A 21601-nucleotide genomic window follows, 5' to 3' on the forward strand; every position below is an offset into this window, starting at 1 on the left:
CCATCTACATGGTCTGACCAACTCATTTGGGCAGAATACATAGTACCCTCTGCCACTCATCCCTAGAAATGTCACACTTTAAGTGACAGTACAGATACACTTCACCCGTGTTACTCAAACAGGAGACGGCAACAGGTTTGGCTTTCAAGCAAGGATCTGCCCTAAGGATTGGCTCCTCATTATGTCTGACCGTTGAAAATCCTCCATCAATCCTATTACCTACCACCATGTCCTTCCCCCTTCAATGCACATTAACCCCACATTTCATTCATTGTCCCGCCTCAAACGTATCTTGTGTTTGGATCTTTTGACTCAGTCTGAGCATTTGTGACATCCAGTATCTCGAGCTGAGGCTGAGTATGTCTCACTCTCTTACATTTATATGTTTTGCTTTGTTTTCCCACTTTCTAACCTCAAAGTTTTCCATCCTCTTTCTTTTGAGCTGTCTGTGTTTATGCTATGTTTGTGTGTGAGCACCCCATTACAATATGTTAGCTAGCCTTTGTCGCCGGAAAGTCATTAAAGCATTTTACTGTTAGTTGTACTGCGTATGACTATTTATGAGACAAATGAACTTTAAATTAAATTAATTAAATTAATTAAATTGAAATAGCCAGGGAGTCAAACCCTAGTCTGCCATAGGACACAGTAGTAATCACAGTAATCAAAGACATACAGTGAACAAACACACTGCAGTGTAATTCCCCCTTCTATTGTCTTCCCTTTATTCAGTGGGGATTTGCAATGAACAATACTTGCTTGTTTAACAAAGGAGGGATGGGCCAGGATCTATCAGTCATTCAGTGATGCAATATGCAGTGTGCAACTGTGATAACATTTAAATACATATAAATACATTTTCTTCACCATAGCATGTCTGTGCAGCCACAGTCCATAAACACTGTGGCATATTTCTACTAAATAAGGCCTAACTGGATGTAAGATACAGTGATTGTGGTCAGCAGCAGACAAATCAAAACTTTTTAGGCATTGATGGAATACTTCATTGGGCACTCATGAATTATACAGATGTTTCATACTTGCTTTTGGAAGGTCATGTAGAGCTGGAGAAGTACAGATATGTTTATTTTGTCATTTCTCTCACAGTCTATCTAATGATTATTTGTTGTAATGCAGTAGTCATTTTTATTGTGCTCACAGATAAACGTCTCCATGAGCCTATGTACATATTTATTGTGGCTTTACTTTTTAACTCTTTGTGTGGAAACACTGTGATTTATCCCAAACTGCTGAATGACTTTCTGTCTGAAACACCAGGCATTTCTTATGAAGCATGTCTGTTTCAAGCTTTTTGCATTTACACAAGTGCAATTTCAGAGTTTACACTGTTATCAGCTATGGCCTATGACAGATATGTGTCCATATGTAAACCATTACAGTACCCAACTCTTATAAACATGCAAACTGTAAAAAAGCTGTTATGTATCTGCTGGGCTGTGCCTTTCTTTGAAATTGGCATTTTAGTTATATTAACATACAGACTGCAACTGTGTAAATTTAAATTAGACAGAATCTACTGCAATAATTATGCAATTGTTAAATTAAGCTGTGGAGACACAACTGCTAATAATTCTTATGGGTTGTTTATTTCAATCATTGCTGTATTTCCACCTGTAATCTTTATCATCTTCTCGTATGTTAGAATTCTCACAGTCTGTTTAAGGAATTCAAAGGAATTCAGAAGAAAGGCTCTACAGACCTGCTTCCCACATCTTTTTATCTTTGTCAGTTTCTCTGTTACCTCCTGTTTTGAAGTTATCAATAGCAGACTAGAAAGAAATGTACCTCATATTGTTGCTATGATAATGTCAATTGAAAATCTGGTTATTCCTCCTCTGATCAATCCTGTTATATATGGGTTGAAAATGCAGGAGATATTAAAAAGGATCAAGACACTGTTTTCATGGAAATCAAGGATATCGTTTTAGATTATGGTCAGCCCCTTCTATGAGCAATGTTCTTTATCTTCATGTAATGGGCTGTTAATGGTTAATTTAATTGAAGTGAGAAACATAATTTCAAAGATTGAAGAATGACTGATGCTAACTGTGGTGAACATTCAAACTGTAATGGTTGCAGCACACCAGATGTGTTTCAGTTAATCAGAAAATAATTACAAATTTTAAATGCAGATGTTCCTGCAGGGCTGACTGTCTCATTTCAGCTATCAACCATTGTGTAACTCAAACTGATTTGTAAATGATCTGTTAGATGTTATAATAAATGTGTGAAAAAAATATGTGGCAAAGTGCTGATTATCTTAAAAGTATAAATTACAGTATGTCTTTATGTGTATATATTACATCTGCATTAAAAAAATAAAAATATAAGATTCACACCCAGAGTAGTGAAGAGGCTAAATGAACTGGTCCAGATTTTGGAAATATAAATATACATATATTACAATAAAGAAATAATTCAACATATTCTTTATATTGAATAATGTGTTGAAATATTACTAACATGCATTTTCTTGAGTAGATCAGTGCACTGTAAAATATGACTTGTATTCTTATTTAAAAATTTATGTACCTGGATACAATAGAACTATTGTGACCATGCCATCAGCATATGATAATATGGGAGGAGAATGTAAGCCAAGTTAAGTCAAGTTTGTTTGTATTGTACTTTTTACAACCTGAGGTCACAAAGCACCTTGTTATGGAAAATATGTAACCCCAGGTGACCACAGAAGACAAAAGAAGCCCATGGTGGCAAGAAAACTGTGAAGGAAAATCCAAGGATCCAAGACACACAAGGCCACTTCATGGCATAAAGTCACCACATAAGTCCTTTGTTATGCTTGGGTGAACAGATATTATCATTAGTATTCATATAAATATTAATTGTAATACAAAATCAAGAGTAAGAAAGGGGGAAAACTCTGAAGACCTGCAATAGAGTGGACGGAGGAAGGAAGGGAAGGGCAGAATGGAGGAAGGGGTTGAGATAATAGGATTTGGGATGAAATAGGGCGAAATGGGGAAAGGACCTAAAAACAGTGAGAATGGACAAAGGGAATGGGAAAATTGGTGAGGAATGGGGGGTAAAAATATGATTTGGGATAAGGGTTGGGTTAAAAGATTGTGTAATGGATGAAAGAAATGGAGAAGGATGAAAGTGAATGGGTTTGGGATGCAAGGGGTGTTTTGAATGACAAAAAAGAGAAGGGATTAACGGGATTGGGGAAGAATGAATATGGAGGGATCAGATAATAGGGATGGGATCATTATGAAATGCATGCTTACTATTTAAAGATAAAACAAAATTGCAGAAGAATGAAGAATGATGGATGTGACTGATTTGATAGATTTGAATATTTTGCCAAGCAAAAGCAAATGACCCTAGAAATGTTAGAACTATTGCTGTGATATGCAGCTAGCACATGGCATATTTAATTTCTCTCCTTATATCGATCACCTTATTGGAATCTTCCACTAGATGTCAGTAGAGCACCTTTTGCATAGTCTGTAAACTGTAACATAAGACACACTCTATTTCCTATTCTGCTTAGTTAAAAGGTAAAAGGTTACAAAATACAAATATGACTCAACCAGGTTTATTACAGTTACAGCTGAATAATTGCCATTGCATGCGTCATGGCTGGTTAGGCCAGACACAGAAGGACGAACACTCGCAGAGATGGATCCCATGTAAGTACTTTTATTAACAAAAAAGGGGTACAACACACAGGATAAACAAAGCAAACAATGCAGCAACTAAAGGGACTACATAGTAAAACAGTCATGAGTCAGCAGAGTGAACTGCAGTGGGCTGAGCACACAGCCTTGGGGGACATCAGTGCTCAGCAAGGTGGAGATGCTGCTAGCAATCTTGACTGATGGACTTTGGTCTCTCAGTCAGGAAATCCAGGACCTTGGTTCAGAGGGACATAAGGTGGTGCTGGTTAAGTACTTTATAATGATGTGTGCAAGTGCAATGGGACGGTAGTTGTTGAGACAGGACACTGGGGACTTCTTTGGCACAAGGATAATGGTGGTGGTCTTGAAGCATGTAGAGAGGACTGCAGTGCTCAGAGATATGTTGAAGATGTCAATGAGAACATCTATCAGCTGTTCTGTACATTCTTTTAACACTTTACTGGGTTTGCTATCTGATTCTGGATCTTTTTGTGGGTTGACTCTGTGTAGAGTTCTCTGCACTTCAGCTGTGGACCTGGTACCTGGTCATTTGGAAGACGAATGGTCTTCCTTGTCATCATGTTCTGTTTTTCAAACCATACATAGAAGTTGTTCCATGCATCTGGGAAGAAGGCATGGCTATCACAAGCAGGTGGAGGTGACTTGTAGTTGTTGATGGCCTGGATGCCCAGCCACATGCACCCTGCACCCTGTCAGCGGTGTCCATAGATGATCTTTGTGTATGCATGCATGCACACCTCATTCACCCATTGCTTTTGATTGGGGTGTATTGTGATGTGAGAAAGTAACATCATCAGTGCACTTGCTGATGTAGCCAGTTACTAATTCTGTATACTCTCCCAAGTTGACTGAGTCACCTGAAGTCATCGCCTCCCTGAACATGTCCCAGTAAGTGTTCTTAAAACAGTCCTAAAGAGCAGAGATAGCTCCTGGGGGCCAGGTTTTCACTTGATTCTTTGTCTCCCAATTGGTCGTGACACGTAAACACCAATTCAGCAGTCTTTGATCACACACTGGGTAGCTAGCTGGATTTGGAGATAGTCCAGTTTGTTCCCCTGGTGAGCAGACGTTTGAAAGCAGGATGGAGAGTTCTGCTGGACGACTGGCTTTCTGGCTTTTGGGGCTAAAAGCTTGCTTGCTGCACTTTATCTTTCTGAAGTACAACCTCAGCCACAGTAAATTCATGTTGTACGTTCACACTGCACTGTATCTAATTAGACAAGTGTCAAATTTGAAGCTGCTGAAAATTCATATTAAAGCACAAATGCAGGACTGTGTTGTAAAACTTCAAATTCTCTCAGACCTCATGTTACTTACTTTCAAAGACAGCTTTTCTACTCTGCAAACGAGTTTTAAAGATATGACGTAGACTGAGAAGATGCAGTGAAGAAAAACCTGACTAGTTGAACAAAATTCTTTACTTTCAATGAAACCTTTGTTTTTGTGCTTTAAACACACTAAAACACGTTTCTTCACAAGGAAACCGATATAAACTGCTTTAGTGTAGCGTTAAACTGCACACAGCTATTTTCTAATGACTTGAAGCCATTCCCCCATTCAGCAACATTTTAAACTTAAATAAATGCTTATAAATAAAATGTATTTGAAGAAAAAAGGAACCCTCTTTCTTTCATAATGCCAACATGTTGTTTAATGTAATTATTTAAGCTATTATCCAAGACACATAGCAATAAATATAACCTCTAAGATAATACAAAATATTAATGTATGACTAAAATTAGACCAAATATTTTAGTCATTTAACTGACTAAACTAGACTAAAACTAACAATAACTAAATTACTAAAATGTGAGTAAAATTAATATACATGATCTACTGATGCTCCAGTGTGTCTTAAACCTCCTCTTGAAGGATCTGCATGATCAGAAAGAAATCCATATCTAACCATGTGTGTTGCGTGCATTTACACTCATATTACCATCAGCCAACTGACCAGTGAGTCCAAAGTAAATGTAGAATTTATTTATTTCATGATGGTTAAATGCAACATTTAGACCCTTAACATTTTTTATCTTAACTCAGGAATAGGTAAACATGTAACGATCATTGAATATCACCCCTTTTTTGTATTTATGTGCAAACAAAATAAAAAATCTATACATTTTTGATTTGTTAGATCACAATATTAACTTTTTAAAGATAAAAAATAAACAGAAGAGTAATTTAAACATTTGAATGGGTAAAAACTGATGCAAAATGCAACACTGTACAATATTAAACATTGACTATATCACAGCTTCTTTCAGTGATAAATTGATTTAGAAGATAAATTAGACCCTTACATTTCCAGTTCCATGAATGTAGCCATGACATATCTGTGCATTTTATCATAATTTTCATTGAAATCATAATAACTATGGTTTATAGACCTGAATCTAAAGAAACTGTCAATTCATTAATTAATTCATTAATTAATTCATTCATTCATACTAATATTTACAGAGAACATTTCCAGTAACCAGTGAATGATCTGACCTATATATACCAAAAGTTATACTGGATTATTGTGTTAAGTACTTTAAGTCTGATACCTACTAAATGAACAGGAGTTACAGAGAATAGTAAGAACACACAGTATCTTTTAAAATAAAAGTTTTATCACAGTTTTAACTCCTAAACAAGTCAGTGTGTGCTGATGAAATGGTGAACATTTTAATACATTTATTTAGACAGCTCTGTTGTCTGATCTTGAGCCTAATTATACATTCAGTATTTTCCAAAAAGGATTGGGTTAAAATGAAATTACAAGCTAATGTGCAACATACAGTCAAACCTGTTTAACATAAACAAATTAAATTGGAAAGCTCTTATTACATATATTATAAAAAAGACTAAAACTTCAGTCTGTAAAGACGTGTGTCTTCGTTTTCTGAATCATTTTCTTAATTCTATTGAAAATCTCCTGCAGTTTCAGTCCATAAATAACAGGATTGATTAAAGGGGGAATAACCAGATTTTCAACAGACATAACCATAGCAGCAATATGAGGCACATTTCCTTCTAATCTACTATTGATAACTTCAAAACAGGAGGTAACAGTGAAACTGATGAAGATGATAAGATGTGGTAAGCAGGTATGCAGAGCTTTTCTACTGGAATCTTGTGAATTCTTTAAACAGACATCAAGAATTCTAACATATGAGTAGATTATGAAGATCACTGGTGGAAATACAAGAACAATTAAACTAAACAGTCCATAAAAATTATGTACAGTTGTGTCTCCACAACTTAATTTAACAATTGCATAATTATTACAGTAGATTCTCTTCATTTTAAATTTACACAGTTGAAGTCTGTATGTTAAAAATACTAAGATACCAACTTCACAGGAAGGCCAAAACCAGCAAATAAATAACAGCTTTCTGACAGTGGACATTTTTACAAGAGTTGAGTACTGTAATGGTTTACATATGGATACATATCTGTCATAAGCCATGGCTGATAATAATGTGAACTCTGACACAGCAAAAGTGTAAAGCCAAAAGGCCTGAAAAATGCAGGCTTCATGAGATATAACTGGTCTTTCAGACAGAAAATCAATCAGCAGTTTGGGATAAAAGGCAGTCGTTCCCAACAGATCACTGCCGAGTAAAGCAGCGATGAAAATGTACATAGGCTCATGGAGCTGTTTGTTTGTGTATATAATAGAAATGATAACAGTATTGCAACAAATTATCAACAGATAGACTGCAAAAGTAAATGTAAAATAAACATATCTGTACTTCTCCAGCTCTATATGACCTTCCAGAGTTAAATACGTAACATTAGTAGAATAATCCATGAAATTCCATGAAGTAATCCTTAAAAGTCTAAAAATGAATTATTCAGTGTAATTATTGAATGTATAATTAACCTGCTACTGTTCACACTACCTGTCACACTATTCATGCATCAGTAACTACATTCAAAACAGTAAAGATACCATATACAGTGATGGTACTCACTGTACAGTCAGACTGTGGTGAGGTTGGTGTGTTTTTATAAATTCTCTACTGGACAGATACATATTCCTTAGTGGTTAATTAATGGCTTTGGAAGACTAAGTGTCTTTTGCTGTTAAGAGTTAATCATGAACTATAAATATATATAAGAAAAGATGAAGAAATCAACAATAAATAACTGGTAAAATGTTTCTTTGAGGATTTAAACAAGAAACATTTGACCAGTTATTAATTATTGCACTCTTCTTATTTTCTTATATAGATTTTGTATATTATTGCTCCTGAGGGCATACTATGTACTGTAGATCTGTATATCCTCCTAATATTTATCCACCTTCAATGTAAACTGAAAGTCCTAATCCTGCCTAATGCTTGTGTAAGCAGTACCCTTTGTTTTAGTGAACAGCAGTTGATAAAGTTCACACATTTACTCCATATTTGTTAAGTTAACATATTGCAGGACAACTCTTTTCAGAGATGACCTGTGGAGGCTGCCCTTACCACATACAGTTGTAAGAACTTTGGTAAGTCGCGCTGGATAAAAGCACATGCTAAATGCCTTAAATGTAAATGTAAATTATCATGCTCTAAGAGGAAGTAATGACCAGTTTGCAGATTGCAAAGGTGAGATGGGGTAAAAAGTGGTAAAAAAGGAAATGACTTGGATCAGTTCCAGCACTACTAGAAGCAGGTGGATGGCTGAGAAGACCAAAATTCACAAATGGGCTGGTTTCAAAAGAGCTTCTTTAGAATTCTTTTAATCCCCTGCACACTGTATGACAGGTCAAATAACAACTTAAGGCCATGGTCCAAGAACAAGTCAAAAGCATCCAGGACTTTGCTTTTGACTACCAAGCCCTGTGCTTGAAGAACAATTTACCAGATGTGGAATCAGTCAGAAGAACTCTGAACAACCATTCAATCAGGCTGATGAAAAGGTTCACACACCTGAGGAGAAAGTTCTGTTCAGAACTGGTCATCAAAAAGTTCTGCTCAAAAAAGTTAAGAAGGAGCAATAAGATCAAGCAACACATTCTGGCCAATGGGGAATGACAGATGGGATAAAGGATTTCTTATGCAGGCATATCAGAACCCTTAGATTCCTCCTGGGCTTCTTCAGAATGAATGGTGCCCAAACCAGATGGAAGTTTCCCTGTGCATTATCGGCAGCTAAAGGCCAAGACTCTTGTGTACTCCACGCCCCTTGTGCATAACATCCTAGAGTCTTCACATGGAGTCATATCTTTTAGCACTTTATCTTAAATTATGGTATTTGTGAAAATGACTTCTTTTATCAGTTCTTGTGGTACCTTTCTGTTCGCATATTGGTATAAAAAATGTTAGGTGAGAATGCTGGAAGAATCAAGGGAATCCATGCTTTGTCTATAAAGACGATATCATTGTCTGCTCCCACACAACAATCTGAGAGGCTTGGAGACCATAAACGCAGCTAAACTTCTTACTTGTTACTGGAGAAGGAGTAATAGTAGACGTAATAGTGAAGTGGCTGCATATCCTGTGTGAGTAGACCCAGTGAAGTGGCCTTCCTATCCTCTATGATCTACCCTCCATAAACTGATTTTTCTGCCTTGTTGGTTTGTATCACAAATTCATCACACAGCTCCCCTGAACCTTATATATCTCATATATAATGGAGTTGCATAGGTGTGGACCAAAGCCTGTCAGCAAAGTATGGACAAACTGAAGACAGCTCTTCAACAAGCCCCAGTGCTGGGTACACCCAGTCTTCTTCATCTCTTTCAGATGCATACACATGCTAGCAAGGTGTGGCTCAGAGATATTCTGAAATAGGTGGTTGATGGAGAGGAACTGGTAATTGCATATGCCTGCACAAGCCTGAGAGGTGCTAAAAACAATTACTCCACCTCAAACAGAATGCCTCACCATTGTCTGGGTTGTGAAGAAATGCCTAGATGGATGTCCATTTGTTATCTACTGATCATGCCACGCTTTTCATTCCCTACATTCCACAACCAGGCTGACCAGGTGGACCTTAACACCTTAGTGCTTTTACTTCCAAGTCAAATACTAAAAGTAATGTATAAACCTGGTGTAGAATGCTCTATAGTGATCTGGTGGATTATGTACTTTTGGCTACCTCTGGGACCAAGGGTTCCCTGCCATGTTGCCAAGGACTCTTGCTAACACCATGTGACAGAGGAGGGGTCAAATATCACATAGTAGTGCCCAAGTTCCCTTTTTTCAAGTACTTCCATGATTATCCACAGGGAGCGCATCTGGGGAAGCTGAAGACACTTGCCCTGAATGCCCTGTCCATCAATATCTCTAATACCAAACTATCTGGGTACATTCAGAGCACTGAAATCAGAGAGTCAGGTTATTTGCTTGGTCAAAATCTTCCAAAAGACATTTCCTAAAAATGTAAGAAGGGAAATATATACTGAAATATATGGATTATTTCACTGAATGGATTGAATTATATCCCCTGCAAATCCTGTAAACTGGAATTTCCCAAGTATCGAGGAGCTGGATACAAAACAGATGCTGTTTCCCTCAAAGAAAAATAAACACAAGTTGTAGCTGCTATGTCCAAACAGGAAATGCTAGTGAGCCTTACATCTGTGCTGTCACATAGAGCCATGGACTGGTGGCTGAGAGGAAGAGCTTAAAATCCTTTAGTGCATTCAAGACTAACTAAGGACCATGCTAAAGGCAGCTTGCTAAGCCCAGTTATCAAACCCACAACTGTGTCATCATTAGCACATTGTGTTAACCACTGAGCCAGTGCTCACCACTTTAGTAGAGAGAGACTTGATGAAAGCAAATAGAGTCTTGCCCGTGAACTCTTATTGGTGCAGCACAGCATAGTCTCCCAGACCAGGAATCGAACCCCAGCCTCCCATTTGGTGTAGTAGCTCACTGGCAGGTAGTGGTGTTATCTGTTGTGCCACACCAACCACAGGACTATAAGACTATAAAACTATATCAGGATGGACTAAATATATTACCTTTAAAAAGGGCTGGGCCATTAGTTTGGAGTGAATTATCACAAGATGATTAAAAAAAAACTAATTGGAATGCATATCCCATTCTTCATGTACAAGAAAATCTAAAGTCGTTGCGTGGAGGTGCAATCTTCTGAACCATGGATTTTAAGGGTGGATACTGGCAAGCTTGTCAAGAACCCTGACCACATTGCTAAAACTGCTTTCACCACATACCAAGGACTATTTGAATATACATTTAGGCCATTTAAAAAGAAAATATAAGCTTTGTGTGAACACTAAACCTGAAGAAATGTAATGTTCTGCAAAGACCTTTTTTGGGCCATGTGATCTGTGGAGAAGCCCAATAAGGTGGAAGCAGTGCAAACCTCTCCTGAACCTCATTCAGTCAAGGACATACAGCAGTTTCATGGCAGGTGGGTATTACCATTTTATCCCATGCTGCTCTGAGAAGGCTCCATTGCCCTCACCAAACAACAGTCTTTAATAATAAAAGTCTTAAGGATGAGGCCATTAACTGAATCCTTGAGAAAACATAATCTACTTGTTTTTAAAAATGAAATGCTATTCAAAATTGTATCAAACCAGCTACAGTATACTAAGACGTCTTTCTGCAGTGTGCACTTGACAATACGTTAACTGGACATCTGGGGCAAATGAAGACTCACTTACCTTACACCTTCTAAATGCAGTATATTAGCCATCAGTCTGGAGTAACATATATGCTTACTGCAAAGAATGTAAGACCTGCCAGAAACACAAACCACACATCTCCAAGCTGTCAAGCCTGTTTCAGTCTACTCCTGTGGTAGAACTGTGGTAGCTTAATTAATGGTTATGTAAGACTGTAATTGTATTTTGCTGTTGTAACAGTTACTCACAAACTATACATTTTATGCTTGGGTTTTGGGGTGATCTGGAAAAATTGTGTTCATCACCTGCTGTTTCATTTTTATAGTAATTTCTTTACACACATTAGTAGAAAAACATGTTCAGATCTTTTATCCCTCAGGCTACTAATGTAAACTCTAGAGTGTGGGTCACTTAATGATCATGCAGCATTTTTAATCGGTTGTAACCTACTGATCACTCGCATAACCATTTACCATCTGCCTCCTCCAATCTTATCTGGCTACTGAGATCACTGACCCTGTGATTTAAAAGAGATCATGAGATCATTTCCAGTGCCATGAATGTTGCAATGACACCTTTCTGTATTTAATCATAATGTCAATTTAAATTATCGCCATATAAATACAGAATATAAAACATAGTTTATAATTTGAAGGCTATAATCAATCATTCTTATGTTTCAAAACAGTTGCAATGACCAATTACTGTGATTTAACAGAGATTTATACTAGATTATTTTAACTGATAACTTGAGGGTCTGATACTTACATAATAATACAATAGTAGAAACACACAGTATTTCATAAAATAAAACATGTTAATAAAATTAATATTTTAATTCAAATATTAAACTCATACAGACATCAATGTGTGCTGTTGAGAGCTGATGAATAGTGAACATTTTCTGTTAATGCTGAGCCTGATTATACATTAGGTATAGTATGAAAAATGTGTATATTTAACAAGCATGTGCAAATATTTGAAAATAAATTAAACAATGTGCTCAAAAAACATGACTAAAGTTTCATTCTGTAAAGACGTGTGTCTTCCTTTTCTGAATCATTTTCTTAATCCTATTGAAAATCTCCTGCATTTTCAGTCCATAAATAACAGGATTGATCAGAGGAGGAATGACCAGATTTTCAACAGACATTATCATAGCAAATAGATGAGGAACATTTCCTTCTAATCTGCTGTTAATCACTTCAAAACAGGAGGTAACAGTGAAACTGATGAAGATGATAAGATGTGGGAAGCAGGTCTGTAGAGCTTTTCTTCTGAAGTCTTTTGAATTCTTTAAGCAGACATCAAGTATTCTAACATATGAAAAGATCACGAAAATCACTGGTGGAAACACCATAACAGTTAAATTAAACAGTCCAAAAGAATTATTTATAGTTGTATCTCCACAACTTAATTTTACAATTGCGTAATTATTACAATAAATTCTCATTAATTTAAATTTACACAGTTGTAGTTGGTATGTCAATATTATTGTTATGCTATTTTGACAGGAAGGCCAAAACCAGCAGATAAATAAGATCTTTCTGACAGTGGACATTTTTACAAGAGTTGCGTACTGTAATGGTTTACATATGGATACATATCTGTCATAGGCCATAGCTGATAACAGTGTAAACTCTGAAGCTGCATATGTGTAAAGCCAAAAAGCCTGGAAAATACAGGCTGCATGGGAGATAGCTGGTATTTCAGACAGAAAATCAATCAGTAGTTTGGGATAAAAGGCAGTGGTTCCACAAAGAGCATTACAGAGTAAAGCAGCGATGAATATGTACATAGGCTCATGGAGCTGTTTGTTTGTGTATATGACAGAAATTACAACAGTGTTACAACCAATAATCAACAGATAGACTGTGAGAGTAATTATAAAATAAACATATCTGTACTTCCCCAGCTCTACATGACCTTCCAGAGTTAAATATGTAACATTAGTAGAATAATCCATGAAATTTCATTAAGAAATCCTCAAAGCTCTAAAATATATTTTTTAGCATAAATAATCAGTGTTCATACCAGCGGTATAAATAACTCAGCCAGGCATCATTAAAAACATTCATACATTCAATATTCATTGAGAAAATACAAAGCACATTAATAAGATACACTACTTAACTCACTGTTTAGTCAGACTGTGGTGAAGAAAGCAGCTTGGTGTGTATTTATAAATTCTCTACTGGACAGATACATATTCCTTAGTGGTTAATTAATGGTTTTGGAAGTCAGGTCTGTCTTTTGCTGTAACATAGCAAACTCTAAATTCCTTTTTCATATATATAGTTTTATCTAAGATTCTTGTGGACACATAGTATACTGTACATATAAAAGTGTGTCCTGTGAATTACTTTCCAATGACTGAAAACTGGCTTGCAGTAATGTTTGGGAGAAAGATTTATAATTTTGATTTGAATGAATCAGATGCAATTAAAGTACACCTTTCAGACTTTAATTTAAGCACATTTGCATACAGTTAAGTTTGACCACAATGTTTTGAACATTTGACATCACAAGTGTTTATAATTAAAAAAAAAATTATATATATATATATATATATATATATATATATATATATATATATATATATAATTAGCTGCTCAATTGCTTTAGTAGTGCATGATACTTAGGCTTGCTTCTAAGCTTTCAAATACCTTTGGAGTCTGTAGTCGTGATTGTTCTACATGAGGACAAGAACTTCACCAGTAAGAGGCTATTTTGAGGCCAAAAAACAAGAACAATACATTTTGATGACCAAAATCAACTGTGTGGAAATTAATCACAAAGGGACTGGTGGGCCAAGGAAGACACTACATTTTCTGACGGACCCTTTACATTTACATTTATGGCATTTAGCAGTAGCTCTTATCCAGAGCAACTTACATGGTTACTCGTATTACACAGGTGGGCCGATGTAGTATTAAGAGTCTGGGCCAAGCACTCTTATTGGTGTAGTGCAGCTCATATTACACAGGTGGACCAGTGTAGTGTTAGGAGTCTGGCCCAATGACTCTTATTGATATAGTGCAGCATAGTCACCCAGGTCAGGAATTGAACCCCAGTCTCCCACATGGTGTGGTAGCTCAGTGCCAGGCAGTTGTGTTATCTGTTGCACCACACCAACAAATAACAGATCAGAAACAGCCTTCAGAAGGACAACTTATTGCAAGACAACCCCTTTGAGATTTGACCTGTGAAAGACTGTTTACCCTGACCACATATAAAAACAAGGCTTGCAGGGGCCAACTTTAGCATGGCGTGATGTACATTTTACAAAGTTTTGTAAAGACTAGAGAAACATATCTACTGACACTCTTTCAAACTGGCATCTTCTGTGTGTCTTAAACCTCCTTCTGAAGTGATTAGACAGAAATGCACCTCTAACAGAATCTTGGTTCCACTGACCATCATTTACAGTGCCTATAAATAGGAAAGAATGTTGAATCCCCTTGAATGTTGTCCTCTATAATGTGGCTTTTTGACAAGAATTTACCAAAAAAACTCTTTAATATTAAAGTGAAAACAGATTTCTATAAAATAATGTCAAATAAATAAAAATATAGAATAAAAAGCTATAAGTCATTGCATAAATGTTCATCCCAATTCAACAGAGGTCAAGCAGGTAGTTGGTGTTTGTAGTCTGACAGTTGGTGAAATGGAGAATGTGTTTCAAGTTATTGTGGTATAAATCTGAAGCTCCTAAACACCTGAAGCTCCAGTTACTGGTTAATCAATATTTCTGGCTACAAGTACACCATGAAGACAAAAGAACACTCTACTCAACTTAAAGCTTTTAGAAAACTATAAGTTAGGATGGACACAAAAAATGCAAGTTTATTCTCTGGAGTTTGGCAGATAAATTTACTTAGAGCAGCAGCCGGCCTCACAAACTAAGAGAGCATACAAAAGGAAACACCTATTTATCCAAGAACCAGTTTTTGTTATTTATTATCATTTCTACCAGAAAGGTCTGAAGAAATGAGGCAGTAAATCATGAATTTATTCTTGACAATTAATGTGATGGAACAATTGTTAAGAAGTTAGAGCTGTTAATTTTTTTCATCAGCCCAGGCCTTGCACCATCGGGACTCTCACAGATCTTGCCGAACTTTGAGGCAGGGGGCAGAGCCTACCCCAAAGACAGAAGTGTAAAATAACAGTTACCCACCACTGAGGCCTTTTACCAGATTTGGATTCTCTAAGGAAGAAAGACAAAACTTTAATATATATAGTGCGTGACTAAAGTGACCATGATGACCCTATGAGTTCTTAAGTCGAATTGAGCATTAGTGTTTACAACATAGACCAGGAGTTTTGAGTATGCATGCATGACTTTCAGGGGAGCTCCCTTACTCACAGAGTAAAGTGAGCTAAGAATAGTCAGCTAAATCTGAGACTTATCTTCAGGATGCTTCAGCAATCACTCCGCAGTGATCCAGCTGAGATGATCCGGCAACCAATGCAACAATCAGTGTGTACTCACTCCCCTTAACACACAGGTGTGTGTATGTGTGTTTGTGTGTGTGTTCACTACCAGATGGGTTAAATGCGGAGGACACATTTCGCTGTACAGTGACAAATACGTGCACCTTTACCTTTACCCTTACCTTTACCAAAGACTTTCCCACCCGGTTTCACGGTTGCGGAAGGTGCAGGTCCAGAGGGCACCCCAGCACATCCGGAGTTGGAGGGCTACCCAGAGCTTTAGACGCCAGGAGCCACAGATTCTCGAGAAACCACCGGAACACCACAAGCAACTAAAAGCTACAAGATCTGATTCACCGTCCATGCAGACCAAGGCAGGGCCTGTGCAAGCAGACAAGAACCGCCAGCTGGACAGGGCATGAGAAGTGGGAGCAAAATCGTCACCAGAGTCAGAGAAAAAAACAAGCCGAGACATGACAACTGCGCACACAGAGAGATTTGATGTCACTTCTGAAAGCAATGAAAAAACTGTAATTAGAGGACTTAACACAGGTGGCGGCTGGTTATTGGCTGAAGAATGGTGATACTGCATTAGAGTCTCCTGGTAGAACTTTCGCTAGAGCTTTTATTAATTGTACAGCACTAACCAATCTGATAACTTGAACCTGGTTTTATAATATGAAAATAAGTTTTTTTGTTACTTCCCTGACACCAGGGAAGTCAAGGTCCTTTATCTATCCTTAATTACATATTTAGGTTGGTGGAAGGATTCAAGGTCAAAGTCAAATGAACTTTGACTGGCCCCTGGCACCTAAAACCCCCAGAAGCTCCCAGCAATTCCAACCTAACAGCCAATGTTGCAGACATGGCAAATGTAAAACTGGATGGAAAATATACAGGCAATGTGTTGTGAATTGGAATACTTATAACTGCCGTTACTTGTGTGACATCCGTGATATCAAAAGTACAAAAAAAGACAGACCAACCACACCTTTAGGTTGTCTTTAATTAACCAAGTGCTGGAACTCACAACAACACTGTTCTCTGGGCAGCTACCAGCTTCCACTGGTTTCTTCTTCTAAGACACTCACAGTAGCTCTACTCTAGTGCCCCCTACTGGTTCTCAAAAACATAACCATTTTACACATTCACATTACTACATATTTCCCTCCTCTTAAAGAGTTCACTTAATGAAAAAACGAACAAAAAAAACATTTATAATACTGTTTCACAAAATGAATCTTTCGTTTTCCGTTTGCATTCAGTACAAAGTAGGTAGTCTTTTTTTTTTTTTTTTTTTAAACAACTATCACCTAAATCAGTAAAGCAAACAAACAGCAATCTATTAACATTAACATAACAATTGCATTCTCTCTTGTTTTTTCATTTTCAGTTTTCTCTGTTTCTTTCTTTCTTTTTTTTTTTTTTTTCTGTTCGTAGTCCTGTAAGTGAGTAGGCTTCCTTACAGTCCTTTGTGAGCGACGCAATGTTGTTCCACAACTCTGAGAATTGTCAGTACTGACACTGACACTCACGGATTGTCCCTGCGGATTTGGAATCTCAGAGTCCTTGACAAAGTCCTTTGTCTGTTCCTTTTCTGAGATTTTGATGGTTTCAGCTATGTCTGTTTCTAGCAACAGTGGATTTGAAAGTCTGTCTGACACATTCATCTCTGAGATCTGACTGTTCTCAGCTCCAGCCAAAATCTGATCCACATGTCTTCGTACAATCTTGCCATCACCCAGTCTGACCTTGTAGGATACTGGACCCGTCACTTCTTCAATGAATCCCCGAATCCATTTAGGACCATGGCTGAAATTCCTTGTCATTACCACAACTCCTTGTTCAAATTCTCGACCCTGGCGTTGCTTGTCGTGACTCTTCTTCTGTTTGCCCTGTTTCTCAATCACCCTCCTCTTTAAGTCTGGATGCACCAGGTCTAAGGTTGACCTAAGTTTTCTACCTTGTAACATCTCTGCAGGTGACTTCCCTGTTGTAGACTGCGGTGTAATCCTGTAACTGAACAACACTCGAGCCACTTTTGTAGAGATGCTGCCTTCTCCAGCTTTTTTTATCATGGTCTTGAACGTCTGAACTGCTCTTTCCGCAAGACCATTTGAGGAGGCATGGAAGGGAGCAGAAGTCACGTGTGTAATTCCATTCTTTGTCATGAATTCTTTAAGCTCTGCACTCATAAAGCAAGCACCATTATCTGAAACTATCATTTCTGGTAGTCCTTGGATGCTAAAACTTTTGCGCAGACACTCAATGGTAACAGAAGAGGTAGCTGCATGTACAGGATAGACATCTAACCATTTGGAATGAGCATCAATGACTATGAGAAACATTTGTCCCACAAAATGGTCCTGCATAGTCGATGTGCAATCGTCTCCATGGTTTGTCCGGCCACTCCCATGGGTGAAGTGGGGCTACAGCTGGACATTTTTGCATTTCCTGACACTTTGAACATCTTTTCACTGTAGCTTCAATATCCTGGTCAAGCTTTGGCCACCAGAAATAACTTCTGGCTAGGGCCTTCATTCGGGTAACTCCAGGATGGCATTGGTGTAGTTGGTTCAGGAGATCTTGGCGTCCCCTATTTGGCACCACCACACGTGCACCCCACAAGATGCAACCATCTTGGACACTCAGTTCATCTTTTCTCACAGCAAATGGCATAAACTGAGGATCCATCACCTGCTCTGGCCAGCCTCTCATTATGTATTCTCTGACCCTGGACAAAACAGTATCTTTGGTTGTCCACTTGCGCACATCACCATCAGACACCAGTGCTATTTCCTCCATCATTAGCACTCTGTCTTCCTGTTCCTTTACCACTTCTGAACATGGAAGTGGCAATCTGCTTAGAGCGTCAGCATTGCCATGGTCTTTGCCTGGCTTGTAGATAATGACATACTCATAAGCTCGCAAGGCTACTGACCACCGTTGTACTCTTGGCGATACCATCTGAGGAACAGCTTTCATTTCATTGAAAAGGGACAGAAGGGGCTTGTGATCAGTGCAAATGGTAAACTTTCTACCATACAAGTACTTGTGAAAGCGTTGCACTCCAAACATCACAGCAAGTCCTTCCTTGTCCAATTGCGAATAATTGCGCTCCGCTGGTGTTAGTGTTCGCGACATGAAACTAATGGGCCTTTCTTCCCCATTGGACATTCAATGTGACAACACAGCCCCAACCCCGTAGGGTGATGCATCACATGAGAGAATGAGATCCTTCTGACTGTCATAATGCACTAACACGTCCGATGACTGCATGAGCTTTTTAGATTTCTCAAAAGCAGCTTCTTGCTCTTTTCCCCAGTGCCAGTTGGTATCTTTTCTCAGTAGCTGATGTAGAGGAGCTAACAAAGTTGACAGATTTGGTAGAAATCTGTTGTAATAGTTTAACAATCCCAGATACGCCTTGAGCTCTGTCACATTTGTTGGTGAAGGTGCTTCCTGAATGGCCCTGACCTTATTCTGCAGTGGGTGCAGTCCTGTAGAATCCACTTTATATCCCAGGAACTCTGCTTCTTTGCCCATGAACGAGCATTTGCTCCGTTTTAGCCGCAAGCCTGCTTCTTCTAACCTTGTTAGAACTTCACTTAGGGCTTTGAGGTGTTCCTGGTCATTCTTGCCCGTCAGTAGAATGTCATCAAGATACACTGCTACATTGGGGATTCCCTGCAGTAATCCCTCCATGATTCGTTGGAAGATTGCAGGACTGGAGGAAACTCCAAAAGGAAGTCGATTCACTGCAAACAGACCCTTGTGCATACTAATAGTGACATAAGGTTTGGATTCCTCATCTAGAGTCACTTGTTGATTGGCATGACTTAAGTCTAACTTGGTGAACTTCTCACCACCTGCCAACTTCTCAAAGAGATCCTCAACTCTTGGAATCGGATACTGCTCTAACTTGGATACTCGGTTGACCGTTAATTTGTAATCACCACAAATTCTCACTGACTTGTCCGGTTTTAAAACTGGAACAATAGGCGCTGCCCATTCTGAGAATTTCACAGGTTCTAGAATGTTTTCCTCTACTAGCCTATCTATCTCTGCCTCTACTTTCTGCTTCATTGCATAGGGAACGGGTCTTGGTTTGAAAAACCTTGGAACAGCTTCTTTGTCAACATGGATTTTTGCGGGAGGACCCTTCCATGTCCCCAATCCTTCCTTGAACACCATGTCATGCTGTGCCAGTACGTCCTGCACTGTCTGCGTAGTCGCAGTAAGTTGGTTTAAAGAACACCAGTCTACAGCCAGTTCTCTGATCCACCCACGCCCTAATAAATTTGGACCCTTACCTGCCACTACTACTACAGGTAGCTGTTTGACAATGTCCTTGTACACTACACTGACCTTTGCTACACCTAAGGTTTCTACTCTTTCTCCTGTGTACGTTTTGAGATTCACAGAACACTTGCCTAGTTCCGAAATGTTTTCCTTGCTTTCTAGTTTTGCATACTCTGCCTGCGTCAAAATTGTAACGCTACACCCAGTGTCTACTTCAAAGTTGACATTCAAGTCATTAACTTTGAGCTGAAGCTTGATTGGCTCTACTTTAGGAATGTTTGTCTCTTTTAAATTGTGCATTGTGAATATCTCTTCTGCTTCATTTTCTGAGTTGGAATTTTCACTGATGTGATTGGCTGACTGCTTGTTTTCCCTTTTTTCATACCTTTTCTTTCCTCCCCCTGTAGGCCTGGAGTGATCGACAGGTAACTTTGCTCTGCACATTTTTTTAATGTGTCCCACTTTTTTACATTTGTGGCATTTTTCTTTTGCAAACCGGCACTCTGGCGCCATGTGTTCACCTCCACATCGGTAGCAAACAGTACGTGAGCGATTTCCATCTCGTGCTTTTGGTCCTGCAAAGAACTTGCACACCATCTCCCGCTTGTCTGCCACGACACTGTGAAACTTACTCTGTCCTTGAAGATCCTGAATATCTTTAGAAGCAGTCTCTATTGCTTGAGCAAGCTTCAGGGCTTTGTCATATGTTAGCTCAGGCTCCGCTAACAATCTACGCTGCATGCGATCATCTTCAATACCGCAAACAAGCCTGTCCCTCAACATTTCTGTCAGCTTGTCTCCATAATTGCAGTGTTGAGCCAGTTCACGAAGTACAGCCACATATTCAGAAACACTCTCCTTTGGTTTCCTATTCCTTGAATTAAACTTGAAACGCTGTACTATCTCACTTGGCTTGGGGTTGTAATGCGCTTTCAGCAGTTCCACCAGCTCATCATAGGTTTTCTCCCCTGGTTTGGTAGGACTTAACAAGTTTCTCATGAGACTGTAGGTTTGACTTCCCACCGAGCTAAGAAGAATTGCACGTTTCTTAGCAGCATCTGTAATCTCATTTGCCTCGAAGAAATGTGATAACACCTCACAATACTCCTCCCAGGACTGATTTCCATTATCAAAAGGAGTGAGAGTTCCTACCATAGCTGCCATGCTCTGGATGTCTTGCAAAAAAAAACCTTGCACAGTCCTCTTTTAAAAAAAAAAAAGGTCCAAAGAGCTGAATTATTGTCCACTGTTTCCTCGTCGCCAGATGTGATATCCGTGATATCAAAAGTACAAAAAAAGACAGACCAACCACACCTTTAGGTTGTCTTTAATTAACCAAGTGCTGGAACTCACAACAACACTGTTCTCTGGGCAGCTACCAGCTTCCACTGGTTTCTTCTTCTAAGACACTCACAGTAGCTCTACTCTAGTGCCCCCTACTGGTTCTCAAAAACATAACCATTTTACACATTCACATTACTACACTTGTACTCCAATAGCTTCCACAGCACACTCTCTTGCTTATAATGTAATGTTTCCCTTGTTATGGCCTACACATTTTAGTAGTCCTGGTGCCTAAAAAGAATGGGGCATTAGT

At 38.4% G+C, this 21601-nt stretch overlaps 3 protein-coding genes across 3 annotated transcripts; 1 reads left to right on the forward strand and 2 right to left on the reverse strand.

The window, feature by feature from the left end:
* The first annotated feature begins 1016 nt into the window (after nucleotides 1-1016).
* LOC140551518 (olfactory receptor 6N2-like) lies at nucleotides 1017-1949 on the forward strand. The gene has a single exon (XM_072674969.1). The coding sequence runs from the start codon at nucleotides 1017-1019 to the stop codon at nucleotides 1947-1949; it is 933 nt and encodes a 310-aa protein (XP_072531070.1).
* A 4594-nt stretch (nucleotides 1950-6543) lies between these two features.
* LOC140551517 (olfactory receptor 52K1-like) lies at nucleotides 6544-7485 on the reverse strand. The gene has a single exon (XM_072674968.1). It carries the CDS (start codon nucleotides 7483-7485, stop codon nucleotides 6544-6546), a length of 942 nt encoding a protein of 313 aa, XP_072531069.1.
* Nucleotides 7486-12289: 4804 nt separating this feature from the next.
* On the reverse strand, nucleotides 12290-13231 carry LOC140551520 (olfactory receptor 52E8-like). Its single transcript, XM_072674970.1, has one exon. It carries the CDS (start codon nucleotides 13229-13231, stop codon nucleotides 12290-12292), a length of 942 nt encoding a protein of 313 aa, XP_072531071.1.
* Nucleotides 13232-21601: the final 8370 nt, after the last annotated feature.

This window comes from Salminus brasiliensis, chromosome 3, assembly GCF_030463535.1.
Source record: "Salminus brasiliensis chromosome 3, fSalBra1.hap2, whole genome shotgun sequence".
NCBI lineage: Eukaryota > Metazoa > Chordata > Actinopteri > Characiformes > Bryconidae > Salminus > Salminus brasiliensis.

Excerpts from the sequence above, each read along its gene's own strand:
- LOC140551518 (XM_072674969.1), top strand. The coding sequence starts at position 1,017 with ATGAATTATACAGATGTTTCATACTTGCTTTTGGAAGGTCATGTAGAG.
- LOC140551517 (XM_072674968.1), bottom strand. The coding sequence starts at position 7,485 with ATGGATTATTCTACTAATGTTACGTATTTAACTCTGGAAGGTCATATA.
- LOC140551520 (XM_072674970.1), bottom strand. The coding sequence starts at position 13,231 with ATGGATTATTCTACTAATGTTACATATTTAACTCTGGAAGGTCATGTA.